General features: G+C 36.1%; 1 protein-coding gene across 1 annotated transcript in view; it reads left to right on the top strand.

Moving 5' to 3' along the window:
- The window catches only part of pappa2 (pappalysin 2), a 50513-nt gene that overhangs the window by 23355 nt on the left and 1805 nt on the right, over positions 1-25353 (top strand). The window contains exons 15-27 of the mRNA XM_087811734.1: positions 1097-1290; positions 3513-3626; positions 5868-6003; positions 6073-6247; positions 7495-7560; positions 7643-7739; positions 8532-8709; positions 10170-10383; positions 12138-12306; positions 12823-12955; positions 13874-13995; positions 17982-18053; positions 22997-23095. Of these exons, the coding sequence (XP_087667860.1) occupies positions 1097-1290; positions 3513-3626; positions 5868-6003; positions 6073-6247; positions 7495-7560; positions 7643-7739; positions 8532-8709; positions 10170-10383; positions 12138-12306; positions 12823-12955; positions 13874-13995; positions 17982-18053; positions 22997-23095 (1769 nt within the window). The remainder of the gene's footprint in view (positions 1-1096; positions 1291-3512; positions 3627-5867; positions 6004-6072; positions 6248-7494; positions 7561-7642; positions 7740-8531; positions 8710-10169; positions 10384-12137; positions 12307-12822; positions 12956-13873; positions 13996-17981; positions 18054-22996; positions 23096-25353) is intronic.

Below are 25353 nucleotides of genomic sequence, written 5' to 3'. Positions count from 1 at the left end.
TAGCTATTGTAAAAAAAAAGACAGCCTACCAGAAATGCCATGATTATTTTCATTATTTTATTTATTTTCTCTAAAGAACTCTGTGATCTTTTTGCATTGAGTCAGTTCTTTACGCTGCCGTCTCCGACGACTCACCATCGTTTCATTGATGCCAAGCCTATGGTCAGAATCTTCATTTCCTTCTTCACTGTTTTCCATCATAAGGAATTATTTTTTTATTTTTCTTCTTCTCTTTTTTGAGCGGTAGTTGGTATTGTGGTTTTGATAAGTCACCACCACATGTTGTTACACATCATCCACTGTGCGTTATATTTTCCACCGGTCTGTCTCTTTGTGCTTGCTTCTACAATGCCTTCTGAAGGCTATTAACTAGTAAGACTTCATATATTAGTGGCAAAAATGTATAAACTGTAGGGTTTAAAGTGATTGAATTAGCAACTTATACTCCATAAATATTATTGTTTTTGCACTAAAAAGTATCAGAAGTAGCTATTGTCAAAGTATACAGACATGATGGTGAACATTTCTAGGGCTCACCAAATAGTGTTTTTAAGGTCCAAGCTATTGAATTTTTTAAGTCACCTAGCTTGGACTGATTAAAGTAATTTGACAGAAAGACATTTTATCTTGAGGAGGAATGTTGGTGAATAAAGGTTGAGTGTGTTTTGGAATAAGTTAAGGGCTTTAAATGGAAAAGATATTAATAAAGAACAAATAAAGCAAAAATATTTTAACATATTGTCTTTGTTCTCTTGTCAAATTCCTGTGATATCAAAAATAACTATCCAACTAACATCTTTCATCCCAACTTTGCCGTTTTACATATTTTGATCTTCTTCAATGAATTTTAAAATTATTATCATTGTGTTATTTATAGCGTGCTGAAAGCTGAGCTTGATGTCAGGAGTTGACGTGGCCGACATTTAGATGTCCAACAAAAATACAGGGAGAATGTGCTCCAGTTTTGTCCACTGACAAATAGATTTGGACGACTGTGTAACAGTAGGGGATCAGTGCAGGACCTGCCAAATTAAGAAACCAGAACCAAGTTGTTTCATAAATCCTCTTCTCTTATTCTCTCTCCCATCTCCCAAAGGTGAACCCAGTCAGTGTTATGTTTTTGATGGCGATGGCGTCTGTGAGGAGTTTGAGCGCGGCTCCAGCGTTCAGGACTGTGGCTACTTTACACCGTTGGGATACACGGACCAGTGGGCTTCCACTGCTGTGGCGTCTCACCAGGACTCGAACTGTCCAGCACATGCGGCCACTGGGGAGCCTTCGCTGACCAAGGTATGGTCTTCAGACATGCTCAAAAATAACTTTCCACAATCTGAAAATCCCCTGAGTCCATCGAGCTGAGATGATGGTTAGAGGAAGACGTGAAAGGGATACTCATATTGGGTTGCGTTTCATTATGGTAGAAAAATCTAAAATTAAATAAGTGATGGCTTTGCACTGCCAGATTAATCTTTCCTTTTTTGGTTTCCCAGATTTCTTATCAACAACAACAACATTGTCTAACATCAAATCAGGGATTAAATTGGGCATACAGTAAAAGCTTCAAGGAACAAATTAACCTAATGCGCTGTTTTCGACTGCGTGACTAATGTTTAAAACAGTATTTTTGTTAATCAACATGAGCGCCAATGAGACCAAAATCAGTAACTTTTGTTGTTGTTGTTGTTGTTGAGTCTTACATGACCAGTTTTGTACTTCGGTTAAAGGCCAACCCCTACATTTTGAATCTAGATGCTTTTCACACAAGCAAGCCAGGTTTATAACTACTTTTTAGGTCAATGAATGGATGGATGGATGGATACTATTGATCCCCCAGAGGCTAAATTCTTTTGTCCAGCAGCAATGATTCATCCATCCATACAAACCTTCATAAATACGTATAAAAAAACAATCCAAATACAATCAAATAAACACATACAAAAAATATAAAAAGACATAAATAAATAATTTAAAAAATGCCAACAAAAAGTAAAAAGTTAATTTCAATCATGATAGAGAGTTCTATTGTAACATTTAATGGCAGAAAGAACAAAGAATGTCTTAAAATGTTCCGTTCTGCAGTGCATGGAGAGGAGCCTGTTACTTCTGAGCTGCCATAGTTTCACACAGAGGGTGTCAAGGGTTACTCCTAATGGCCTGCACAAGAGCCTTCATCCTTTTTAAAAAAATATATATATGTAAGTTTAATAATACTGTTATACCTGTGTCCTTATTAACCTAAAAAAAGACTGGTGAATTACCGTAGTGAAAAGAAAAAAATGGCCAATGACTATAACTGACTCTGAAAACAAACATGACAAAACAGTAACCATCTTGTTTACCATAACCACACCCACTCCACTTTGATTTGAAACATAAAGGTAAGTCAGCAAAGTGGGGTTCTGACATTAGTTAAATGATAACAATCTTGCTGAGAGCTTTTGATGATTCAGTCAGTCTTATGTTTTAGATGTATTTTTTATGCACCAAACCTTCATGAAACGGTCAAGGTATTTAATTTGTACTGCTTTTAACTGAAAGGTGGTCTGTGTATGTAATGCCAACATTCAACTGGTCTGTGGAGCAAAAATGCTTGGGGACCCCTGGTTTTAGTCAATAATGAGACAGAAGAAACAGAAGCTTCTAGTGATGGCTTAAAAGACAATGTTTTTTGTGGGTTCATTTACTTGCAAAACAGATTCATCTTATTTGCTAAAAATATCAGCCCTTTTTATTCATTAGTTGTATATTACGCATGCCATTTGCTGCCGAACACTTTTGTTGTAGTGAAAACAAAGGATAATAACCAATTTGCCTGCAACAGAACCTAATGAAGTTTTGCAATAGTGATTCAATTACAAACAACTTTCTTTATTCTGAGTGTGTTGGTCCTTCACTTTATGGAAACATTAATTATTCTACTCTAACTCTAGAATTAGTACTTATTGTCTCAAATATTTCAGCCACAGCATCTAGTGGAATCTTTACAAAACAAAAGGGATTTTTTTTTCTTTAAATGAAAGGCTTTGGCCTCATAGATCATGAATTTATGTCTATTTTGATACCATATCATCCTGGCTATTCCAACAATGTATCTATGGAAGCATCTGGTTCCTGTAAACCTGTTTAGGGTGCCGTTGATCATTTGCATGAAGGAATGTTGCTGAGGTATGCCTTTGATTCATGATAAAACTATCAAGTGTCAAATTTGAAATTTACGACTCTATTACTTGACTGAGGGATTAAGTAGAAACTATATATATGAATTTAATTGACAAATGATGGGTAGGCTGGAGTTTTATTGACATTGATGCCAACAATTGTCCATTTTTATTTCTAAAGTTATTATCATACAAATATTTTGAGAGTATTATAATAACCAATGTTGCCCCAGGTTGAGTTATGAGTCCAGCGCACAACCAACTTTCAACGTCTCCTAAGCTATATTTTTTTGTTGGTTGATGTTGTTTAGCTGATTTTCTTTCAATAACAAGAAATATTTCCATTTTGTGCAGCTTTGTACGAATCAACACCTGGAGATGAGTGAGCAAATGTCAGCAGATTCTTGGTACCCATGCACAGCTCTGTCTGATATGGTTAACGACTTGGAACATTCAATCTGGCTGAAGGTAAGTGTGTGTCTGTAAAGATGTTTGTTTTTTCTTCTGTATTTTATTTACTAAGATAAATTGAGTTTTTTTAAAAAATAAATCAGGGATGGATGGCCACACTAAGAATGAAACCTGTGTTTACACGTTTAACATGTCTACCTTAGCTAGCTGGTTTATTTTGAAGATGCTGACTGACATTTAAACCGTATTACTCTTTTAAACATTTACATTTTTTTTAAAATTATTTTGTTCATGTAACATTTATCAGTAAAAAGGAGACACATTTGCAGGATATTTTGAGAATGGCCTTCTCTCTTTGTGTTAACTCCTCTGCAGTGAGGCACCAACTAAGAATGGTGTAAAGCAGGCGTCCCAAACCACCGGGTCAGGGCCTGTAAACAGTCCATGAATTATCTTTTACTGGGCTACACAGAAAGAAAAATGAAAATTATAACTTATGTTGTATTGATTATCAAGCCACAATTCTCAAGTTGAACAAACATAATAATAATCAATCTTGTTCTGATGCGTTCCTGCTGATTCAGCGTTTTTGTTTTATTTATTATTCGTGCAAACTTTTCGCTGGCCATGGTCTGTGGTGAAAAAAAGGTTGGGCAACCCTTGTGTAAAGACGATAGATGTTCTGTCAGTGTGAGACAATTAAAATGATCTTCTAGTTGGATACAATAATAACTTTCTCAATGTGATAAGGCTAGTAAAAGAAATAACCTTAAAGAAGTCAAACAGACCAACACAGAATTCCTTGAAGCCTTGGAAAGTGGAATTCACCTTGTCTACATCATAGCTTACTTTGATGTCTCCACTGATTTCTTGTCTTCCTTGATGTAAGTGTCTTTTTCTTACCCTGTTTGCATTTTCAGGAATTGATCCTTTCATTCTCTGCTTCCTTTATAGGCTCTTTAGCCAGCTTATATGAGTAAGAAAAACCCTTTCCCCCAGAGACCAACATTAGAAAAACCTCCATTATAACATCAATACATTCCTTTTTTATGAGCTTTTCCTGCACAGTGTTATCTTTACATTCTTTTCCGTGCATACTTGAAAGGCACTTTGTTCCATCATATTTCATTTTTGAGTAGCTCTTGCTTAAAAAAAAAACTTCAGAGGTCTACATAGCACTTTATCATTTAAGTGGGACAACCAGGCGACACTTTGACTGGTCGAATCTAAATTGTGACGTCTCCATAAATCAAGCAATTTCAACTGAAAGATCATTTACCCTTCTTTGCCCTTTTTAATGGTCCAGTCCAATCCCTAATTGATTAGGCCGCATATGACATTTCTTTTTTCATTGTCAAAAACATTAAAAAGGATTGTGCAATACTGTATAGAAGGTCACGATTCATCTACCCCTACCTTGATATTCTTTTTTTCTCCGTGAAAGCATATAATGTTTTTGGCCTTAAAATAACTTTTCTGCACCTGAAGAAAATGTTGACATGGACATACATTTTATATAATAAAATAAGTAAAATCTGTTGTTGTTTATGTCAAGATTTATTTTAGTTAGATAATGAAACTACTGTAATTTCTGGACTATAAACATGTTTTCAATTACTTTGAACAATACAGTTAATACAATGATGTGGGTAATCTATACAATGTTAAGGCTTCAAGGCTTCCAGCTGGACTTTATGTATTGCAGACAGTATAGTGAAAGGGAGTTCACCCAAAATCTTCATCCAAAATGACATACTTAAAAACATCCAAATACCTCCATGGTGCATCTTGGGTTGAAGCCTCAATGTGAAGAATTGTCCGTTTTTTTTTTTTAACAATTCTATATTTTTCGTTTGTTTTTAGCAGGCACTGGTAGACTAGCTGCTAGGCCATCATCCTAATCCTTGCAACGTGTGCAATGAGGAAAGACGTCAGGCAGCAGCTGAGATAACTAAATAAGATAAGGAAATAGATATTTTAGAATAGATTAGATTAGGATAGATTAGATGGATTTTGTTCATCTGTCTGGAGATCTCCTTTGGGAAAAAAGATTTCCAGTTGAAGGTATAGGAGGTATAGCAAGTTTCATAAGAGCAAGAACAAAAGTGAAAATTGAAAGAACTAAGTTCAAAGAGATAGCAAATTGCAAATATATATATATATGTATATATATAAACAAATATAAAGTTGTACGCAAGCTTGGTAAAAAGCAAAAGCTCTTCAGAGGAAAATGACTGTTCCCACATAAGAGGTATATATTGATGTGCTAGATCTTAGTATACTGTAATATCTTCCCAGGTGGGATTTGTGCACCCTGGGGTTGCAGCCTCTGTGATCATTTACTTGGCTTCGGATGGGTCCTGGTTTGGTGAGGAGTGTCGCCGAACTGCCACAATTCTGCTCTCCGACACAACTGGAAAGAACCACTCACTTGGTATTTTGTTGGCAGACTACTTTGTTTGGAAGCCCGACTCCTTATGACTGTTTTTTCTCTGGTCCCAAGGCACACATAACCTCTCATGCCATCGGAATCCGCTGGTAGTAAACGTGACCCATGACCTCTCAAGGCCATTCTTCCTTACAGCCTCTGTCATCCTCCTCTTCTCCTCACCGTCCGTGGCAATAGGGGGCGTGGCCTTAAGGACGTCCTGCCACTTCAGCACCTTCGCCCTGACTGGGTGCGCATCACAGGGTGGGCTCTCCCACAGCTTCTTACTTATGGAACATATACTAGCGATGGGTGATGATGCACATTGTATTTAATAGAAATAAAAAATAAGATAGTAAAATCAGAAAGCAATTCACTTACTCTTAGTAGTTGTTTTTTTGGCCGGAAACCAAGTCTTTTACTATTTCAGGTCGCTAGATTTGTGTACTTTGTTGCATGCATCTTATTAATTTAAATCTCTTAATTGCGGTGTACATTGACCATAACAAATTTCCGCCAGACAATGGAATGTCCAGTTTTTTCTACTTAAAACGGATTCTAAACCTTGCACTTCTAATCAAAACAAGAATCTCTTACTGACTCTTTTTTTTATAAATTGCTAACCCGGCTCCAAACACTGCACTCACTTCATCTCGCTCCCTCTTAGTGAACACATTGGTACAACTATGTGCGTTTGAGCTGCATCTTAACTTTATTCCTCTCGATTCCTGGTTTCGGAAACGTTGGAAAGTTATTATTGCACCAAATGTTAAGCCCTTATTTTTGGTGAAGCTTCATGAAGCATTGGGCTTCTTCTCAGAGTCCACTAGAAGGCAGAATGTTGCTGTATAATTTTGGGATTGAGAAACCGGTTCAATGAAGCTTCCCATCATTTTGAAGCCAAGAGTGCCATCTACTGATATCATGAAATAATGACACTGTTTAATGAAACTTTATCAGATCAACTATAGATTTACTGGATCTTCTATACTGGAAAGGGTTACAAAATGCACTGACCACCCAGCAGGTGGCAGTAGTCCTCCCATATTTAACACCTCACCTCCCACAAAATGGCCATATTTGACACTGAGGAGGGTGGGCTACATGGCCACAAGTGTAGAACCATGGTTATATAGATAACCTGGTTCTTTAAATAAATAAAAACAAGTTTGTGTAAAAAGTTCTTTATTTCTAAATATATGAGCTTGAAACATATGACTATTTTCACACCTTTCTCTAAATTAATCAATTATATTATATATATACGTTTTCTACAGTAAACCCATCTTCATTAAAATAACTTGAAAATAACAAAAGAGAAACATTAAAATGTATTGTTTGTCTGTCTGACTTTTTTTTTTACTGTCAATTGTTTTTAAATGAAGATAAAAGCGGGTAATCAAGTAGTTAAGCACTATTTAATGGGGTTAACACTGAGGCTCAGCCAAATGTTTTTCTTCTCATCCCTCTCCTTCTCTTCCTGTGTGTATGCAATAGCTGTTTGCGGCAGCCGTGCCAGCTGGATACTTGCAGTTCACCGCTGTTAGAGCACGCCACGGTCAGGTCGGCCTCTTTTCATCTGTCTCACTAAGCCGAAGATACCGCAGTCCAATAGTGAATATTTGTGGACGTGTGTTTTTCGCAGGTGTGCTGGAGGAGAAGAATCTTCCCGATGCATCGTTCACTGTCAGAGTGGTTACAGTATCAACGTCCTTAATGGAAAGGAGATCGCGCCCAACCAGGTGGTTTGAGGTTTCTTTATCGTCACTTGATGTGTTTATAGTCGATCCTGAGTTTTAGCCAAATCACGGATATCTTAGTTTTCATCCAGTAATATTGTAATACATGGTTTCCTTGTTCCTTATTTGTGCTGACCTGAGAGCAGTAATGCATAGATAAACAGGCTCAGAAATAGACATTTTAAAGCCAGGAGGGCCATCTACTGAGCTGAGAAATAATGACACTGAATCATGAAGCTTACTACCTTATATGTCCTTAATAATGTAATGTAAGACAAAAGGTCAATGAAAATATCTATGACAGGTGTTAGTTGGTTTTTTGGCAATTTATTTCTGTTTTTTGTAGGACTGGGAGATTGCAAAATGATATTTTCATAAAAATAAATATTTTCAAGAAACCAGATTAGTAAATGTAAATACTATTAGAGCAATAGATGGACCTTAGCAGCATTATTTAAATGAAGCACATGACTCAATGAACGATAGATTGTATTGGTTTATAACTTCTTCTTAAAAATAAATTTATAAATCAAGTCCTAATATTGTGAAACCCTAGTGTATTTAAAATAGTTTATATTTAAAATTGTTTGTTTTGGAATAGTATTCTTTGATGATTATTTTATTTCTGTCAAATATGAATACATAGATATTAGGGAATTCAATTGGCAAACGGTGTTGGATTGAAACTTTAATAAGATTATAATTAAAAACTTTGCATTGTCTTAATAACACAGATTGATGATGATAAGTATTGTATCTTGAACTTGAGTCTATCACATCTTTCTCTTCTCTCAGCTGAAAGCGGAGTTGGAGTGTTTCCATGGTACCTGGGATCGTGTAGTTAGCTGCCAGCCTGTCGACTGTGGCTATCCGGACCAGTCGCATGTTTACCACGCCATCTTTAGTTGTCCATGGGGAACAACCTACAGGAAAAGGTGTTCCTTCACCTGTGGCTCCCCTGCAATACTACAAGGTAAGTCAGGTTTTAACTTCTTCATCCAGGACTTGTTTGTTCAGATATGAGGTGATATGCGAAAATGAATTTGCACAATAACAGTTATATACATAACATAATATACACCAACAAGGTGTTAATTTTATTTCAGATAAACTAGCTGTCATCAGATATTTGAAGTGTGTTGATTTGTATTGTCTTTAATTACATTACAGAGGAGCTACAGAGGCAGAAACAATATATGCTCTAGGCAAGGTGGTTGTAGTCGCATGCAAGGCACTGAACACAGACTGGAATAAACAGGAATCCTTACAGACAAATGAATCCTTGAAAGTGCTCTTGTCCCATGAATACAGAACTCATACTGTTCATCAAACATTCACCAAGTTGTACATGGTTTCTTTTATCAAATGTAAATGTGTTTTACACAGCAAAAGCTGAAGTATATTTTTCATGTTTATAGTCAAAATATCTCATCACACTAAATATAAGACAGTCACCTAAAGAGTAACATTTTAGTAAGAACTATCTGTTATCCAGTGAAAGGACAATAACTATCTTGTTCTTTTTCTAAAGGACATTCAAGCTGTCCATGGTCTTAGAATTATCAGATCACATAATCGTTTGACCTACTGTGTATCATTGAATATTTCATAATCATGATTTAAGGTCAACTAATGCTTAAATTGAACTCTCCTGATCTACTCACAAGTCTTCCTCTGCGAGATGCAGTAATACCCCATCACGACGATATTTTAAAGTTAAGTTTGAAAATCCCAGCAGAAATCCCAAACAAAGGTTATGAGAGTGAAGCCCATTATGACATAATAACAGGCTTCACTCCTCCAGCTAGCTGAAATCACGCCCGCTTTGTTCATACAACGAGTCCCTTGGAGCAGGAGACATTCGGGATTGATGACACTTGATGACAAACATTGATTCTTGACCAATCAGAGCAGAGTGGACGTAGTTATGGTAAACAAGATTTCATCTCCAGAAAAAACGAGCGCTTACAGTGGGCGGGGCTTAAGAGAGACTCACATCAACATTAGTTGTCCTATAAATTAAAGAGATGTCAATGTGAAAATCAGTGTTTTATGAATTATTACAATTTATTGCAATTGAAACATGGGTGAAATAATAAGTCAAAATATTATGATGAAAGATTGTATTTACCACTTCTCCTGCATTAAATGTACATTATTTGTATGATACAAATCCAACCTTTTACTTAATCTTTCCATGGTCCTTGTTGTTAATTCCTACTCTAAGCAACCGGTTTGTGTGTTTAATATTCATTCAGTATCTTAAACAATGTCAGTTTGAAAGCATCCATTCATTTTAATATATGATCTAAATGTAACCATGACACAGTCAGATGTGCAAGTTCTTTTTTTCATTCTTATTTCTTTAGGTTTTCTCCACACATTTAAATAAGCTTCACATCTTCTCTCCTCTTCCTTCTTCTCTGTCCTCAGGTGACAGTGACAGGTTGGTGTGTTTGGAGGATGGTCTGTGGTCCTTCCCAGAGGCGTACTGCAAGATTGAGTGTCCAGAAGCACCAAACGTACAAGATGCTAAGCTGCTGACAGTCGACTGCTTGGCCTCGGGGCAGGATGTCGGCTCTGTGTGCCGTTACAAATGTAACCCTGGACACTATGTGAGAGGCAGCGTGAAAAACAAGACACCAAGGTGAGTCAGTTCAAGCAAACCGCCTTTGAAAAAACACGCAAATGTAAAACCTACTTGATCAAACGTCGTGACTAGTAATGCTTAAAGAAATAGTTTGGTAACATTTTGGCAACACATCTTAAATCCAGGTTCAAAGCATCAGAAAAGGTCCATCAACAAATTCACACAATAATAAAACGTCTGCGGCTCTGGGGGCTCATCATTACTTTTACTGTTCCTTTCATTGTGAAGTCGCTCATTACTGAAGCCAATGTTCGTTCCATTAAAAAGAGGGGTCTTTATTTTCGATGGACCTTGCTGGACTCATTTACAACATGATTATGATCAGTTTTTGTCAACAAGTCACTCATTTATGAGTCAAATTATATTCAATATCCACTGTCTCAGAAGCTGAAGTTGATCATGCTGAGATTTCCAACTCCCAGTAAAATATAAATTAGGCTTTTTCACATATTAGCTTCCATCCATTTGCTAGTTTAATGAGTCACATATTCTCAAAGAAATGTGTAAACATTTTAATAACTACAGCGCTTTTTGAGCACAACATGTGAGAGTTTACTGCAGCAGCCATAAATGTGCTTCAAATAGGCTTACCTTTGACACATGGAATCATATAACTTTACGCATACTGTTGCGTTTACACACTTCGGCCCTACACCGGAAACTGCTTTCACTGCTGTTTAATGGGTCTGTGCTCACTTTTGTGTGCACAGAAAGAGCACAGAAATTAGGGCTGAACAATTAATCGCATTTGCGATATAATTGCGATATTCAAAAATTTGATTATTATATCGAAGAGGTTGCGATTTTATTTAATATTCATTTAATTTTCAAGCCGTCAAAATGACTTGCGAGCGCAGCAAGCAGAGAGAGACGCTTGAACCCGTTGATCAGTGACGTCTAGAAAAGCTAAAGAGCAGAAACAGTGTTTTCAACAACTTCACATCCTGGATTTGGTTCGTACATTTGAATCCAGACGTGTGTCTGTCTCTGTCTGTCTGGCTGTTCTCGCTCCGCCTGTGCGAATGTGTGTGCGCACCACCGGCGTCTTTGTGTTCATCAAAGTGACCTTATGCTATCACACAATTCTAATTGTGTAAATGAATAATGTATTATTGTGTAGGACAGGAAATGCACTTAAACACACGAGAAACTGTGCAAAAATATGCTCTGAAGTTTGTATGATTTATTATTGACTCATAAATATAAACGTTTACATCACACTTTTAGGACGTTTTTACATTAGTTTTGAGAAAATTTGCAGTGAATCTGTTATTTTTGTTTACAAGTGTAATTAGAACTAAATTATTTAACTCAATTAATCTTCTCCCTTTATTTTAAGATATGCTTAATTTGCCTTTATTATAAAAATTACTTCATAACTTCATCTTGAGAATCAAAGAGAAATACATTTTAATGTAAAGTTAATCATTAATTTATTATATTAAAAAAACAAAAAAAACCAATCGCAATATTTAGGAAAATAATCGCAATTTATTTTTTTTCAATAATCGTTCAGCCCTAACAGAAATCATAAAAAAAATCAAGCTAAACTATGAAACAGAAATTCACTTTTGTATCAGCATAATACTTTAAACTGATCTCTGACCCCATACAATATTGTTATATTTTTCATTAATTTATTCAGCCACATCAATAAAATAGAAATATATTCACAACTTAAAACAGTGTTTCATCAAGTTTTTTCAGATTTTGTGGATCTTTGGTGAATGAACAAGTATTCTGTTTTTCAGAAAATTCTTCAAATTGGAGTGTTTGGAGGAGGGCCAGTGGGAGGACGGCAGTTGTGAGCCGATGTCCTGTCCAGCAATATCGGATGTCTTTAATGAAATGTACACCTGCACAAATGGTCTGTTCTATGACAGCGCGTGTACCCTGCACTGCCCGGACCCAACAGAAAATGTAAGCTTTTGCAAACCAAGTTTGTTGGTCTAAATGTGTCCTAAGAAGTCAGTTTACGTGGCCTGGATTTGAATGATTACATCTTACATTTCAAATATTGAAACCTTTTATTGAAATATACTTTTTTTGTAAATACCTGACTTAATTATATTTAAAAATGTATTTATATATTTTAAGGTTGAATTTGTTTTATTTGATAATTGAATTAAATCATTTGTATATTAAACAACTTTTTTTTTTTTTTTTTGCAAATAATTGAAGTAAACATTTGAATATTTTCAAAATGAATACCTTGTTACAAATAGAGTTTTACAGTATTCACAAGATCTCGTTGAAGTCTTGTTAACTCCTTGAACATATTCTACAGAAGTAAAGTTGTAAATAGTAACCTCATGTCCGTCATTAAATAAATGTTAAACCCTTAACATTTATGTGCATTTATGGTAACAAATGAGTATAATTATATGAACTATACGTTTCTGAGTAAGCAGAATACACTTTCTTTTTATTCGCCAGAGTGTGATCCGCTGCACCAAAGACGGGGAATGGACATCAAAATTTGTCATGTGCTCCTCAATCCAAGGCTCTTGTTCTGCTCCTCCAAATATTAACTCCGTCGAGTATAGCTGCGATTTTGGGATGGATGTTGGTAAGATCATCTTTCATATTAGAAATGATAACAAGGTTTTCGAAGGTGTAATAATTCCAAAAACACAATATTTGTGTATTAAGTGTATCAAATGTCTTAAATGTAAATATATACACTCAATAGTAATAGAAACACAAGCTAATAAATCATCTTTAATTAAAAGCACAAATCACATAATCTCCATTTTTCAACGTCTTTCAGATCTCAGATCTACACATATTGATTTATTAAGCTTTATATCCAAATTTGTTTTTGTGCAGCTGTGGTGAAGAAAGACATCTTATGAATTAATATTATTATTTATCGGGTATTTGTTTTTAATTTCTGTTATTTTCTGTTTCTGATGCTTTTGTTTCCCTCCAAACTTACCCTGAATATGGGGGTGTCAATCTTTACTGAAAGAGGGCAAGACCTCATGATGATAAAATATATGGGGGCCAAGTATTGCTCCTGGTTTAGGTACTTAATACAAATTCTCTTCTTATTTAGTAGTTCAAAACATTCTAGTTTTTTTGCATCAACAATCAACACTTTGTGGATCTATTGATTGAGCTGTGTTTATTTTTAAATTGTCTGGTTGACAATGTTTTACAATTAACAAATGATACCTTATTATAAAAGTATGAATTGAATTGTATCAACTGTATCAAGCCTGCTTTTTTTAATTTCCTCATTTGTTTTCAATAATGAACAAATATACACATAATATATATATATATTGTGGTTTTATTGTATTTTGTTATTTTATTTTAATTATTTATATTGTCTTATAATCGTTTTTTGTTTTGGTGTTGTAGCCAACCTTTGAGCTTTGAAAGGCGCTTTTAAATAGAAATGTATTATTATTGTTTTGGTATTGTTTATAACAAGTTAGGAGTACAATGTCTTCAGTTTCTTTAGGTTTCTTTTTTTTTTCAGGTTCTGTTTGTTATCCTACTTGCATTGTATCCCTGGACATGGACTTGAGAGACCCCGCGGTTCTGCCTAATGGCACCACCGCTGATTCACTAACACACTGGATGCTGCCGACAAAGATTGAAGTGAGATTTTCTTATGTTTATCATGGGATTTGTTTTTATTCCTAGTGATGAAATCATCCAAGTGACAAGATAAATCTTATTGTTACAATATACAGTCATGAAAAAAAGAATTACGCATTTTTTTTCTTTAAGCAATGGTTATGAAGTGGTAACTTCTGAGTGTATCATGTGACTAACGGAGAGAAAAGAAAACATGGAATGCTTATACACACACAGATGATTGAGTTGATATTATATAGAAAACCATGGAACAAGGTGTCAATTCTTTCCATGATAGAATAAAAGAATGCACATTTATATATTAAGAACTCCCACTCAAAACTTGCAGTATGGATGTGTTAGTCTGGAAGAGTTGAATTAGTTCTATTAATAAGAGGATCATTTGGTTTAAATATTTCAATTTTAGGCAAAAAGATATAGTCTCTCATTCACACACTTTACCTTTTTCAATTCAAAAAATAATTAGAATTGTTATAGTTAATAATTAATGAAAGCCAACAGCTATACTTTCACTCTATTTTTTCACATAAACTGTAAACCTTATTGTTATATAAAGTGAATAGATTTGTTTACGACAAAAAAAGATTTGAACAAACATAAAGATTATCTTCATTGCCAGAGGCCAACTATTTTAATTTATCCTACTATACATTTTAGGCCAAGAGCAACAGCTACTGAGCTAAAAACTATGATACTGGTTCGTAAAGCTTTGTCAGTCCATCACTAGTAGTTGATCACATCAAACGCATGGATGATTTTATCTAGCATTTTAGACACATGTCGCTGCACAAAACACAAACAGCCCAAATAGCATTGTTTTGTACAATATGGGAAGTACATCTGTGCCTAATTTAAGATTAAGAGTCAGCAATTTAGAGGATCCCAAAGTGAGGATAACACAAAAACATTTATGTTGAGCTCCTAAAGCTTGTTGAAATTAATTCTAATGAGACATATTTGTTTGTTAACAGTAACACTGCTAGTTGGACCTATTTAAGTCAAGAGTGTACATTAAATCGTGGGTAAAAAAAACACAAAGGAATTAAAACAATTAACCCATGCGTACTGAATAACTTGGTTGACATACAGAAAGAAAAATAAGTCACTAATAAAATAAGTTCATTAAAATGTGTAATTAGGTTAGACACCAAAAAAACAAACTGTCAAAATTGTTACAAATAAATAAATGAAATAATACATTGTAAGTACAATGTTTTATTTCTTTCCAGGTTCTTTAGTTGATTAATCTACTGATGTCAGATAGTATTCATACGGCACCTTCTTGGGGTGAAATGAAAAAAAAATAAAAAGCTTTGTTGGCTCCAAAAGTGAATCCCAAGCAGGAAAAATTGGAATTTGTAGGTTGGTTTTTGGTTTTAATAAAAATATTTGTTGTTTTTCTTTGCCTGCTGCCGTGTAACCAGTGAAAGCCGATCCACCAACAAACACTAATAAACATCCATCAGAATGAATAATGCATTAAAACACCTTCTGGAATGAAAACTGTGCCGACTAAACGGAGCTACTGTTTCCCAGAAGCCTGAGTAAAGAGAGACAGTTAGAGCTTATCAGTTGGATTTCTGAGAAGGGCTAAATCAGAAGTAAGTTGTATTTCTACCTTAGGTCATCTTAAACTGTAGCAGATTTAAAGTAAAATCAATTTGTTCAAAAAACGTCACACTCTATAATCCGTGTCAGCTAAAGATGATAAAGCTTCATGAAACAATGTAATTATTTCCCGGGCTCAGTAGATGGCGCTCATGGCTTGAAATAATGGGTTTCATAACAATATTTGCTCAAAAGCAAAGTTCATAGTGCCATTTAGTGGACTATAAGATGACAACAATGCTTCATAAAGCTTTATCGGGCCTTCACTAGTGGCAGTACATTATAAATATATAAAACAGTCAAATCAAATGCAACAACAGACAATTGCCATATATATTTAATAATTTGATCAACAGAGAAAAGAAAAAACAGCAGAAAATGTTTCTGTCGGGAAATCATTATTTTCCCAGAAACAACTTCATTCACATTTTACCAGAATTAAACATAATCATTTGTGGGTCAGTGTGTTGCGTCATCATCAAGTATTTCTGATAAAAACCAGACTGGGATTTTACTGTTAACCTTCTAAACACCACTGTGTTGATCCTCCACCGAACCTGATAACCTTTTAATCAGATTTTTTGATTAAATAATAATTTTCATTTCCCGGCAGCATAAGATAGCCTCACACAGTTACGAAACCAAATAATTAAAATGATGCATTTATTTAATGTTATCATTCCATTTGTTTTCATTTTTCATTTCTTGTATTTACTCTGTGGAAAACTGATGTAGATAAGCAGGGCAAAGGTTTCAGTTTACGTCAAGGTTTCTAGGAAATACACAAATCTCCCTCTAAGACTAAACCATGACCAACAGTAAAGGAATGACAGAATATCGGTCTGGTTTTAAGTGTTGTTGAGTGGCGCAACATCTCTTAAAGTGCTGTCGTAAACACTGATCCAGTTTCACCTTACATTTGGGTGGTCAGTGCGTAATCGATGAAACACATCCTTGCCAAGGTCAAATAGTTGTAGCAAGCACCAGTACTTCAATGTTGCTGTGTGTTTTTAGGGAAGTGTGTTATCTGAAGTGCTACGAACTGTACGGCTGCTCCCTGCGGCGGATCAACTCTCTCTGGACAGAACCGTTAGTCATTCATTTATCTGTGTTTCGTCAGAAAAGAACGTCATCTTTTTCATCAGTCGGAAAGTCTAAATCAAACTAGAGCTACTATATTATGGCTGTTCTTCATCAGGTCGTTAAAACCTTACCTGAACCTTCCATTCTTAAGAGATGATTTATAGATATTGATGGATTAATGAAGCTTCATTAAGCATTGACTCCATTCTAAGATCACACTAGATGGCACTCTTTGCTGTTTAAAGCAATAAGATTTTCAAAAGCGCCATTTCATGTGCTCGGAAAAAAATGCTCCATGTTCTCACATTTCTTGAATGTTTAATATAGATCTTGTACGTCTATTGTACTCATCAGTATGTGTCTGTACAAAAATCTCTTTTTATTGAAATATTTACATTAGAAAATGTGCTTAAGCCCCGCCCACTGAAAACACTTAATTTTTCTGGAGATTAAATCTTGTTTACCATAACCACACCCACTCTCCTGTGATTGGTCAAGCATTGAGGTTCATCACTGTGCATCATCAATCCCAGAAGTCTCCACCCCCAAGGGACTTGTTGTATAAACAAAGAAACACAAATTGCATCTGAAATGTTTCCATTTTGTTATCAGCCAAGATTACAAATGCAAAGCAACTAGTCACACCTGTAGCAAAGTAAGTTTGACCCTACTACAGCTACACTATTGTCTGGGGGGGGCAGAGACAGTGTTTGTACTAAGAGACTTTTTGAAGTCACATGAAAGAAGATGCAAGAAACAAACACAACAAGAGCATTTATCATGTTTCGTAGACAAATGCTCATGATGTATTTGGCCACTTCACAACACTTGCTATTCTAATGCTATGAACACATATGTATGTGAATTTATAAGTTAGGTTTTTCGTTAAAAACAAAACAAAGACAACATGTGCTTTTATGGGATTTTAAAGGCAGAACCAAATATGTGTTGTCATTTTCAGAGTCCAATAGATGGCACCGTCCATCCAATAATCTTGGGTTTCAAATGGATATTTAAATAATGAGCTTTTCATTTGTGGAATTAAGAAATAGTTGAGCTCTGAAATTAAAATAATAATTTCCTGAACCTTCATTGTAAATTAGTTCTTCGAGTCATCATGGTCCACTTATAGTGAAAAACACAAAAGTGTAATCAAGATCAATGGAATGACTGAAAAAGGGAATCATGAGGTTGTGTCACCTGATCTTACTCGTGATGTGGCAAACCTTTGTTTCGATCATTTTCCTTTATTGTTTTGTGATCCTGATCTTTTCTTAATTTGCTTTGCCTCGTAGAGCATTGTGTGCACTGGCCTGAAGAAGTGGTTCCCTGACCCTCAACAAGTTCATTGTATCCAGTCATGTGAGGTAAGGAAAAAAACAACTGACTGCCATCAGGAATGTGTTCATACATAGTGTGCATTTTGATGGTTTCCACACATTCCCCTCATGTATATTTATCCCTGATCCGTCCTGGCCAAGAGTTTGATACCAATCTCCACAAAGATTTATGTTTCTTTAATCGTACGCCTCTGCCAAACGACCTTTTGTAATAGTCTAACCTGTGCCAGGCTGTTGAAATACTTCTTTTGAACTTTATATATACATTATCTGGTGTGGTTGTTGTGGCCGCAGCTTCATGGCAAATAGGTTGTCGGTACAATTCCAGCTTAAGGAACGTCTTGGACTGAACTTGGATCATTTCTATGTTGAGTTTCTATGTTCTATAGTTATGATGACTCCTCATGAAGCAGTGTCATCATTTTTGGAGCTCAATATATGACAGTCTTTGCTTACAAATAAAAGCTTAAAATGGAAGTTTTATATTAAAAACAAAATAGTAGTCTCTGACAATGAAGTCAATGCTTCATGAAGCTTCATTAACTAAAAACCCTAACAGGGCAATGTGCCATAAATTGGGATAAGCTATAGTCATTAAACCCCATAAAAAGGAAGAAAATAACTATTATTATTATGTCATATATATAATTGATATTACATAAGGCTGTTTTACAATGTATTTAAGCACACACACTCTTGTCAGAGCGAGTTGGATCTGGCTCTCATTATGTTTTTTTCTTTATCGAAAGTTATTTTATTAAAATCAAGATTGGTAATACTTAATCCTGAAAACAATTACAACATTTCTGGGCATGAGCACATTGAATTTACCTGCGCTAGCCAGACATTACCAATAATATTAAACATGAGACAAAACATGCTTTATCCGTGTTGTCATCGCTGCGTAAGATACCTGAGCTAGTGGAGCCTTACCGCCGTGACAAATCTCAGACAGAAACCGATATTCACACGAGTCAAAAATTGCCGGAATGCTTTTTAGATCTTTCCAAAGCGATTTTTTTTTTTCACCCGTCGATGGGTCTTGGCTTTGTCAAGTGTTGTTTGTCTTGCCAAACTAAATGGATTTTCTGTCAAAGGACAATAAACGAATCACAAGATTAACGTAGATTTAGATTAATTGTACGTGCTCACACAAAGTATTTCAATTGCTCTGCTGAGTATAAACATAATAATTTACAGAAACCATAACATGATCTACAAAAAGACACGCATGTTGTAAATGTAGTATATGAAACAGTAGCTGCACACCATTAGAAAAATGTATAGTTTGTTAATAGTCTCTACTTCAAAGTACAAGATGGATTCATTGTCATAATTCTTTTTTATATCAGTTTCACATTTTCCACTATTGCTCATTGGTTCTCTTCAAAAGTTAAATCCCTGACAATTCTTCCAGCGCACTAGTAAAAGATGGAATGCCAGAGAGCTGAAGTTCAGTTTATCGTCTTGCTTGCTTCACAAATTCATCTTTTTTTTAAGATAAAAAGGAAACATCCAGCTGCTTTAAAGTGTGCTCAGTTAGGAAGACAAATATGTGACTCATATAAAGAAGAAATATTGTAGGTTTTTAAGACGTGTGGCACCGTACGTAATTATTGATGAAGCTTCTTGAAGCATTTTCTGAGCTTAGTAAATGGCACTCGTTCCTTTGAAATGATGGCATGTTACATTAAAATAGTTCTCAAAATGGAGAGATTTTGCAGCAAACTTTATCATCTCTGATTTTTGTTGTTTCAGATTTAGAAGTTTGTCAACTGAAATCTGATCCAACCAGTATAGAAACATAAGTCCAGTCAACAGAACGTAACTCTTTTTTTACTTGGAACTTTTGCCAGTCAAAGGATGTTGCTCACTTGACAATGAGACTTCTTTTGCATCTGAGATGCATACTTGTCCCCCAATAAACGGCCATTTTGTATTTCAGTGCAAAAAAAACAATTCTCAAACATATCAAATTTGCCTTACCTTTATCCACAAGTGAGGTTACAGAAAAATGAGTTTAGAGAAGTTTCTTGTTAATCCGTATGATTGATATTTTTACATGGCTACAGAAAAACTTGCACTGTAGCCGTATTACTTACTCGACCTAAGAGTAAATACATTTAACTACTAGAAATCATTGTCTTATGTCACTCATTTAGAAACAAATTAGATGACTGAGTTCACTGAGATTTAAAATAACGGGGCTTAAGATTTTTTTTTTCAAGATAAGGCCTAGGAAAAAACTTTGATTTCTTTTGTTCTTTAATTTTCTGGTTATCTTCCTGGTAAGTTCATAAAGTATGTCAGTACTTTAAAAGAAAACACCGTCTCTGACCTCATGAGGTAAAGCAGTTCGGTGGTCACATGACACCCGCAGACCGTCAGGACGGGTCACCAAGACAACATAACTTAGCATCGTTAAAATAATAATAGGAGAGTTTTACTCTACGAGCCATGACTGTTCAAAATGAAACTTATCATTACAGAAAATATTTCATTATAATACGTTAAATGTCAATTTGCTGCTTGAAAAATCCTTAAAATGTCTGCCAATTTATAAAGGTCATAGTAAATATCCCCCAAACTTTAACTAGTATCACTAAAGAAAAAAGTTCACATAATGATGGCATTGGTAATTTTCCAACATGCAGTTTGATTGATTTTCATATAAAAAAAAAAGAATGGATTCAAAGTGCAAGTAAAAACATCCATCGCGTCTGATGACATTTTAACAGCGATAGTTAATCATCTGAAAATCATGAAGCAAGATATATTTCATTTCAAAGTTACCCATTGGGTTTAGAGAATAGCTGGAACTATTGATGGAACACGTAAACTATTGCCGACTTGGTGTTAAAATATTCATCCTACCTGCCAGTGCTGCATTTTCGTCTTGCATCTTCCCGTGAAAGTTGCTAGGCAAACACTTGCTTGTTACTCACTCCTGCATGACAAGACTGTAAATCATAGCAGACCACATGTGCTGCCTGGGCCTTGCTCCAGAGATCATCCAGATGCCATAGTACTTTCCTTTCTTCAATATTTTCTGTGAATTTACTTCTGTCTTTGAATGTATATCAGCTTTTAAATCAGTTATATATGTTTTAATAATGTTTTTTTTGCATTGACCGGTTGTATGATAATCATCATATATTGAATGAGAATTTGACCATACATACGATCAGTAATGTCCTAAAAGGCTTAATATATGTTAATTTAATAATTCTATGAATGTACCAACATATTTGGTTCCCAGATGTTTATGTTTATGATATTTTTGTGAGGACAAAGCTAAACATGAGCTAGTGCTGGGCGGAAGAAGCTTCATGAAACTGTGTCATAATTTTATGAAGCTCTGTAGATGGCGCTCTTTGCTTAAAAATAATTGAAGGTTAATTTTAATATTCGCCCTAATATCAAACAGTAAAGAGTGCCATCTAGTTGGCTATAAAAATGAGTGCGATGCTTGCTATCAACATTCATCAGTCCAGAACAAGACATGTCCAAAGCAGTCTGCTTGTAAAATAAATTATGACATGTTTAACGACAATTATTTTGGGCCTCAGGAACAATTATCCTAAATTTCCCACCACTGACAGCAAGAATGTCGACTATCTAAATAGCTAAAAGCTTTACTGGCTATAGTTGCATAACATTAATCATGTTTTTCAGATGCTATCAGATCCAAAGCGATTCAAACCCTAGTTTACGGCCATCATTAATCTCACTGTTCTTGGGCACCTCAACAATATGTATATCTTTTTATTTCACTTTTTGAGTAGTACTTTTTTGGATTTTGTTGTAAACATGAGTACAATAAAAATCTTAAGCTGTAATTTTGTCTGAATACCAGCAGCTCAAGTTTCATCAACCTGCTACTCCATTTCCATGATTAATGTTTTTGACCTCAAATAAAAAAAAAAACAGATGGTAAAATATCTGTTTGAGGTAAGCATTAGTTCCATGCTTGGCTTTAAGTTGCATTTCTCCCGATCAAGTATGACAATGATGGGTCAGTGACATGACTGATGTCCTCATCGAATGAGTCATTCTACCAATCCACTGCCATTTCTACTTCACTTTTTTTTTTTTTAAATCATGCTTTTGAATTACATTTTGTAAGACACATTTGACCCAGATCTGTTTTTATCTTCTAAGGCAACAATGCCTATTACTATAAGCCTCCTTTATTTTGAAACAAACTGTGACAGGACACAAAGAAACAACGAAACTTCCAATATACACCTGGAAAATATACTTAAAATATGAAAATATACTATTTTTTGGAAGGAAACCAGCCTCTCTAGAGTAAACACACAAACAAAAAGACAGGTTTGAACCTTCTAGTTGTGAGGCTGTAGCACTTACCAATACACAATTATCTAATTATTGAAAACATCCTCAATGTGATATTTTGAATTCAGGTTTGTTACATTATTGAGGATTTCCAGACTCTTTCTAGAAATAAAAACAAAACCACGTTACTTCATTATTGAAGTTCATGTCTACGTTGTCTGTAGCTAGCACTGGGCAACCACAGGGTTAGGGTTAGGGTTAAGGTGAGGGTTAGGGTTAGGTTTAGGTAAGCTGGCAACTCTACCATTCAGTTTAAAATATCCTTCCTTTGACAAAAATTGAAGGATGTGAGCGTGTGATGAGGTTAAACCTAAATACGGACATGCTAAGCCATGTTACACCAGCTACGATTCTAAAGTGCATAGTGACACCTAGGGGCTCTGAAAATCAATGCTTCATAATGCTTCTCCAGCCAACAATATGAGGTACTCTTACAGTAATTGACTAGAAAAGTGATGAAAATGAGAGTTAATCTAATTCAGTTCAAACAAGTAAAAACAACATAGAAAAACAATTAGAATGAACTGAAGGAAACCAGTGCATTTATTCTCAGGTGTGGCATATGTTTAAATGAATAATAATACTGTTGCCTGTGTATGACTTGTGTTCAGCCCTTTGGCGGGGACGGCTGGTGTGACACCATCAACAACCGTGCCTTCTGCCAGTACGACGGAGGCGACTGCTGTCCGTCCACCCTATCCAGCAAAAAGGTACATAATCATGATGTCTGCCGTGTTTTTCTCCCAGCGTGCCAGAGTGTGCCTGTGATATCCATTACATCCCATCTGCTAGATCCTCGCCTTCTAAAAACACGATTACGAATCATAACCAATGTTCTCTATTTGAATGGTGCCGGGACTCAGTTGTGGCAGAAGCTGGAATCAAAGCCAGTTTCTCTGTTAATAGTTGCTGTCGTTTTTGGCTGCAGTGTCACGCCGCCGGGAGGAGACTTCCACAAAGCAAACAAACACAGATCCCCCTCTCCTGTTAATGACTACACCTATTTAGTCTGCCTCATCTGGTCTTCACACAACAGAGGAGACTTGTGGCCTCTAGCTTTTTAAACCAAATAGTAAATAAACTGCTTTTCCTCACCTTTTGCTACTGTCTTCATCAATCTTCTTCTGTTAATGTTGTTTTTTTCCCCCCCAAGCTACTGCAAATATAAGATTTTTAACCCCATTTATAGTTTTAGTTAAAAATAAAATGAAAAGCGTTTCTGCTGCAAGAAAGTTGAGAAACTCTTTCAGGCTAGTGCTACTAGAGCTAACATTTCTTTGTTGATCTTTCTGCATAAAAAGAGTCCTAAAACGTATCACCTAATCAACAGCATTCAAACTTTATTATTAAAATGTAAAATGCATCGGAAAGAGATGTTTATCCACAGCATCTCCAGACTCTCTAACCTATGTAATGTATAGTGTATACCTGCCAATGGGCACTTTGCCGGCGCTGGTGTTCTCTGGCAAATGTCAATCGGATCGCAGGGTAAGGGTAAGCACTGGCTAAACTCTTTGATGTCAGGCCCCCTCGGAGTTACCTTTTGACAGTTTGAGCCCCACTATGTACAGTTGTAGCTTCTTTCTTTGCGCCCTGGGAGAGTTCCTTACTATCCCCCTTGCACAAAGGAATGGATAGTGGTCCTGGTGTACTCTCTGTCTTCCTTACATCACCAACCTCTGGATTTTGCAAAGACTACTAGACTAATGGTGAGGGCCCCCGGAAAATTCATAGAAATGTGCAACAAGTTAGTGATATCAGTTCTACAGTAGAGATATATATGGCTCTTTAGGGCTTGTAGGGGCAACTGGTTATATTCTCTACAATATGTCTATGACGGCATCAGCTGTATGACTCTCATAAGGAGTCGATTATGGAGGGTAAGACCATTATCTGTACGAAGAGGCGCACTCCTCCTCAGTTGAAACAAGAGCTACAACCATTTCTGGACTCATTGTCTGGCATTTGTTTCGACCAGGTTATTCTGACATTTCTTTTTCAACTCTTGACCAGCAGGTAGACTCACCCCTATAAATGATTAGTTGGTGTCATGGGAAAGCTTGACGCAGTAGTGTGAAGCTGTACGGCAGCTGTACGGAAAGATGAGCTGATGGGAGAGGAGATTACCAGTGGGGGGCGCTGGTTCTGATGACAGTTAGAGGACTGTCCTCTCAGCTGCCTTCTGCCTGACAGGGAAACTGTAATCCACCTGCAGAGGGACTCTGTAACACCTAGCAGTGAAGTGTGAGATATTGATGAAGTGAGGCCAATCTTTGCTTCTTCAGGTCCAAACTGCATGGCATTCCATTGATGGTTGATAGTTAACATGATTGCTGTATTTCCTAAAATACACCAACCAAAGTCTTATTTTTATTCTTTCTTGACCTTTATCCTGACCAATACCACACTTGGCTATTGCTAAGCCACATATTCCTGACACCCGTTTTGGGGGCCTCTGCCTATTAATTCCTCCGACTCTTAGCTGGCCAAGACCCGGCTGTCTCCCTCATGTCCGTAGCACGCCATGACTCACCGGCAGCTCCTTCATAAAAGGAGTTCAACGGGTCTGCGGCTGCCGTCACAATAAATGAGCTGCCAGGCTGCTACTAAATGCTCTTTTATTGGGGGAAAAGGTGGGATCTGTGTGAGAAGGTGGGGTTACATACGTGTGCAGAGGTGTGTGACGGGTTGCGGGGTTCATTCGGCCACTGCATACAGACGAGCAGGGGTCGTCTCAGAGGAAGTGAACTGAACCAGTGTGAGAGTGTTGACAGACAGCCAGATGAGGCGGGGTTAGCCAGCTGTGGTGGGCTTGTTTACAGCTCCAAGTGTAGATAGATGTAGGTTTAGGAAGTGGTTCTTAAATGGGGTGACCCTCTTCTCCTTGATCTTCTCTGCCAGTTGTTGGTATTTCAAATAACAGTGATTGGTTTAATGATGATTACATTTAAATGCTGTGATAATGTGT

Source organism: Callionymus lyra, chromosome 16, assembly GCF_982586985.1.
Source record: "Callionymus lyra chromosome 16, fCalLyr1.hap1.1, whole genome shotgun sequence".
NCBI classification, from domain to species: Eukaryota; Metazoa; Chordata; class Actinopteri; order Syngnathiformes; family Callionymidae; genus Callionymus; species Callionymus lyra.
The sequence above is the reverse complement of the archived record's forward strand: the minus strand, read 5'-3'. Positions and strand labels throughout refer to the sequence as shown.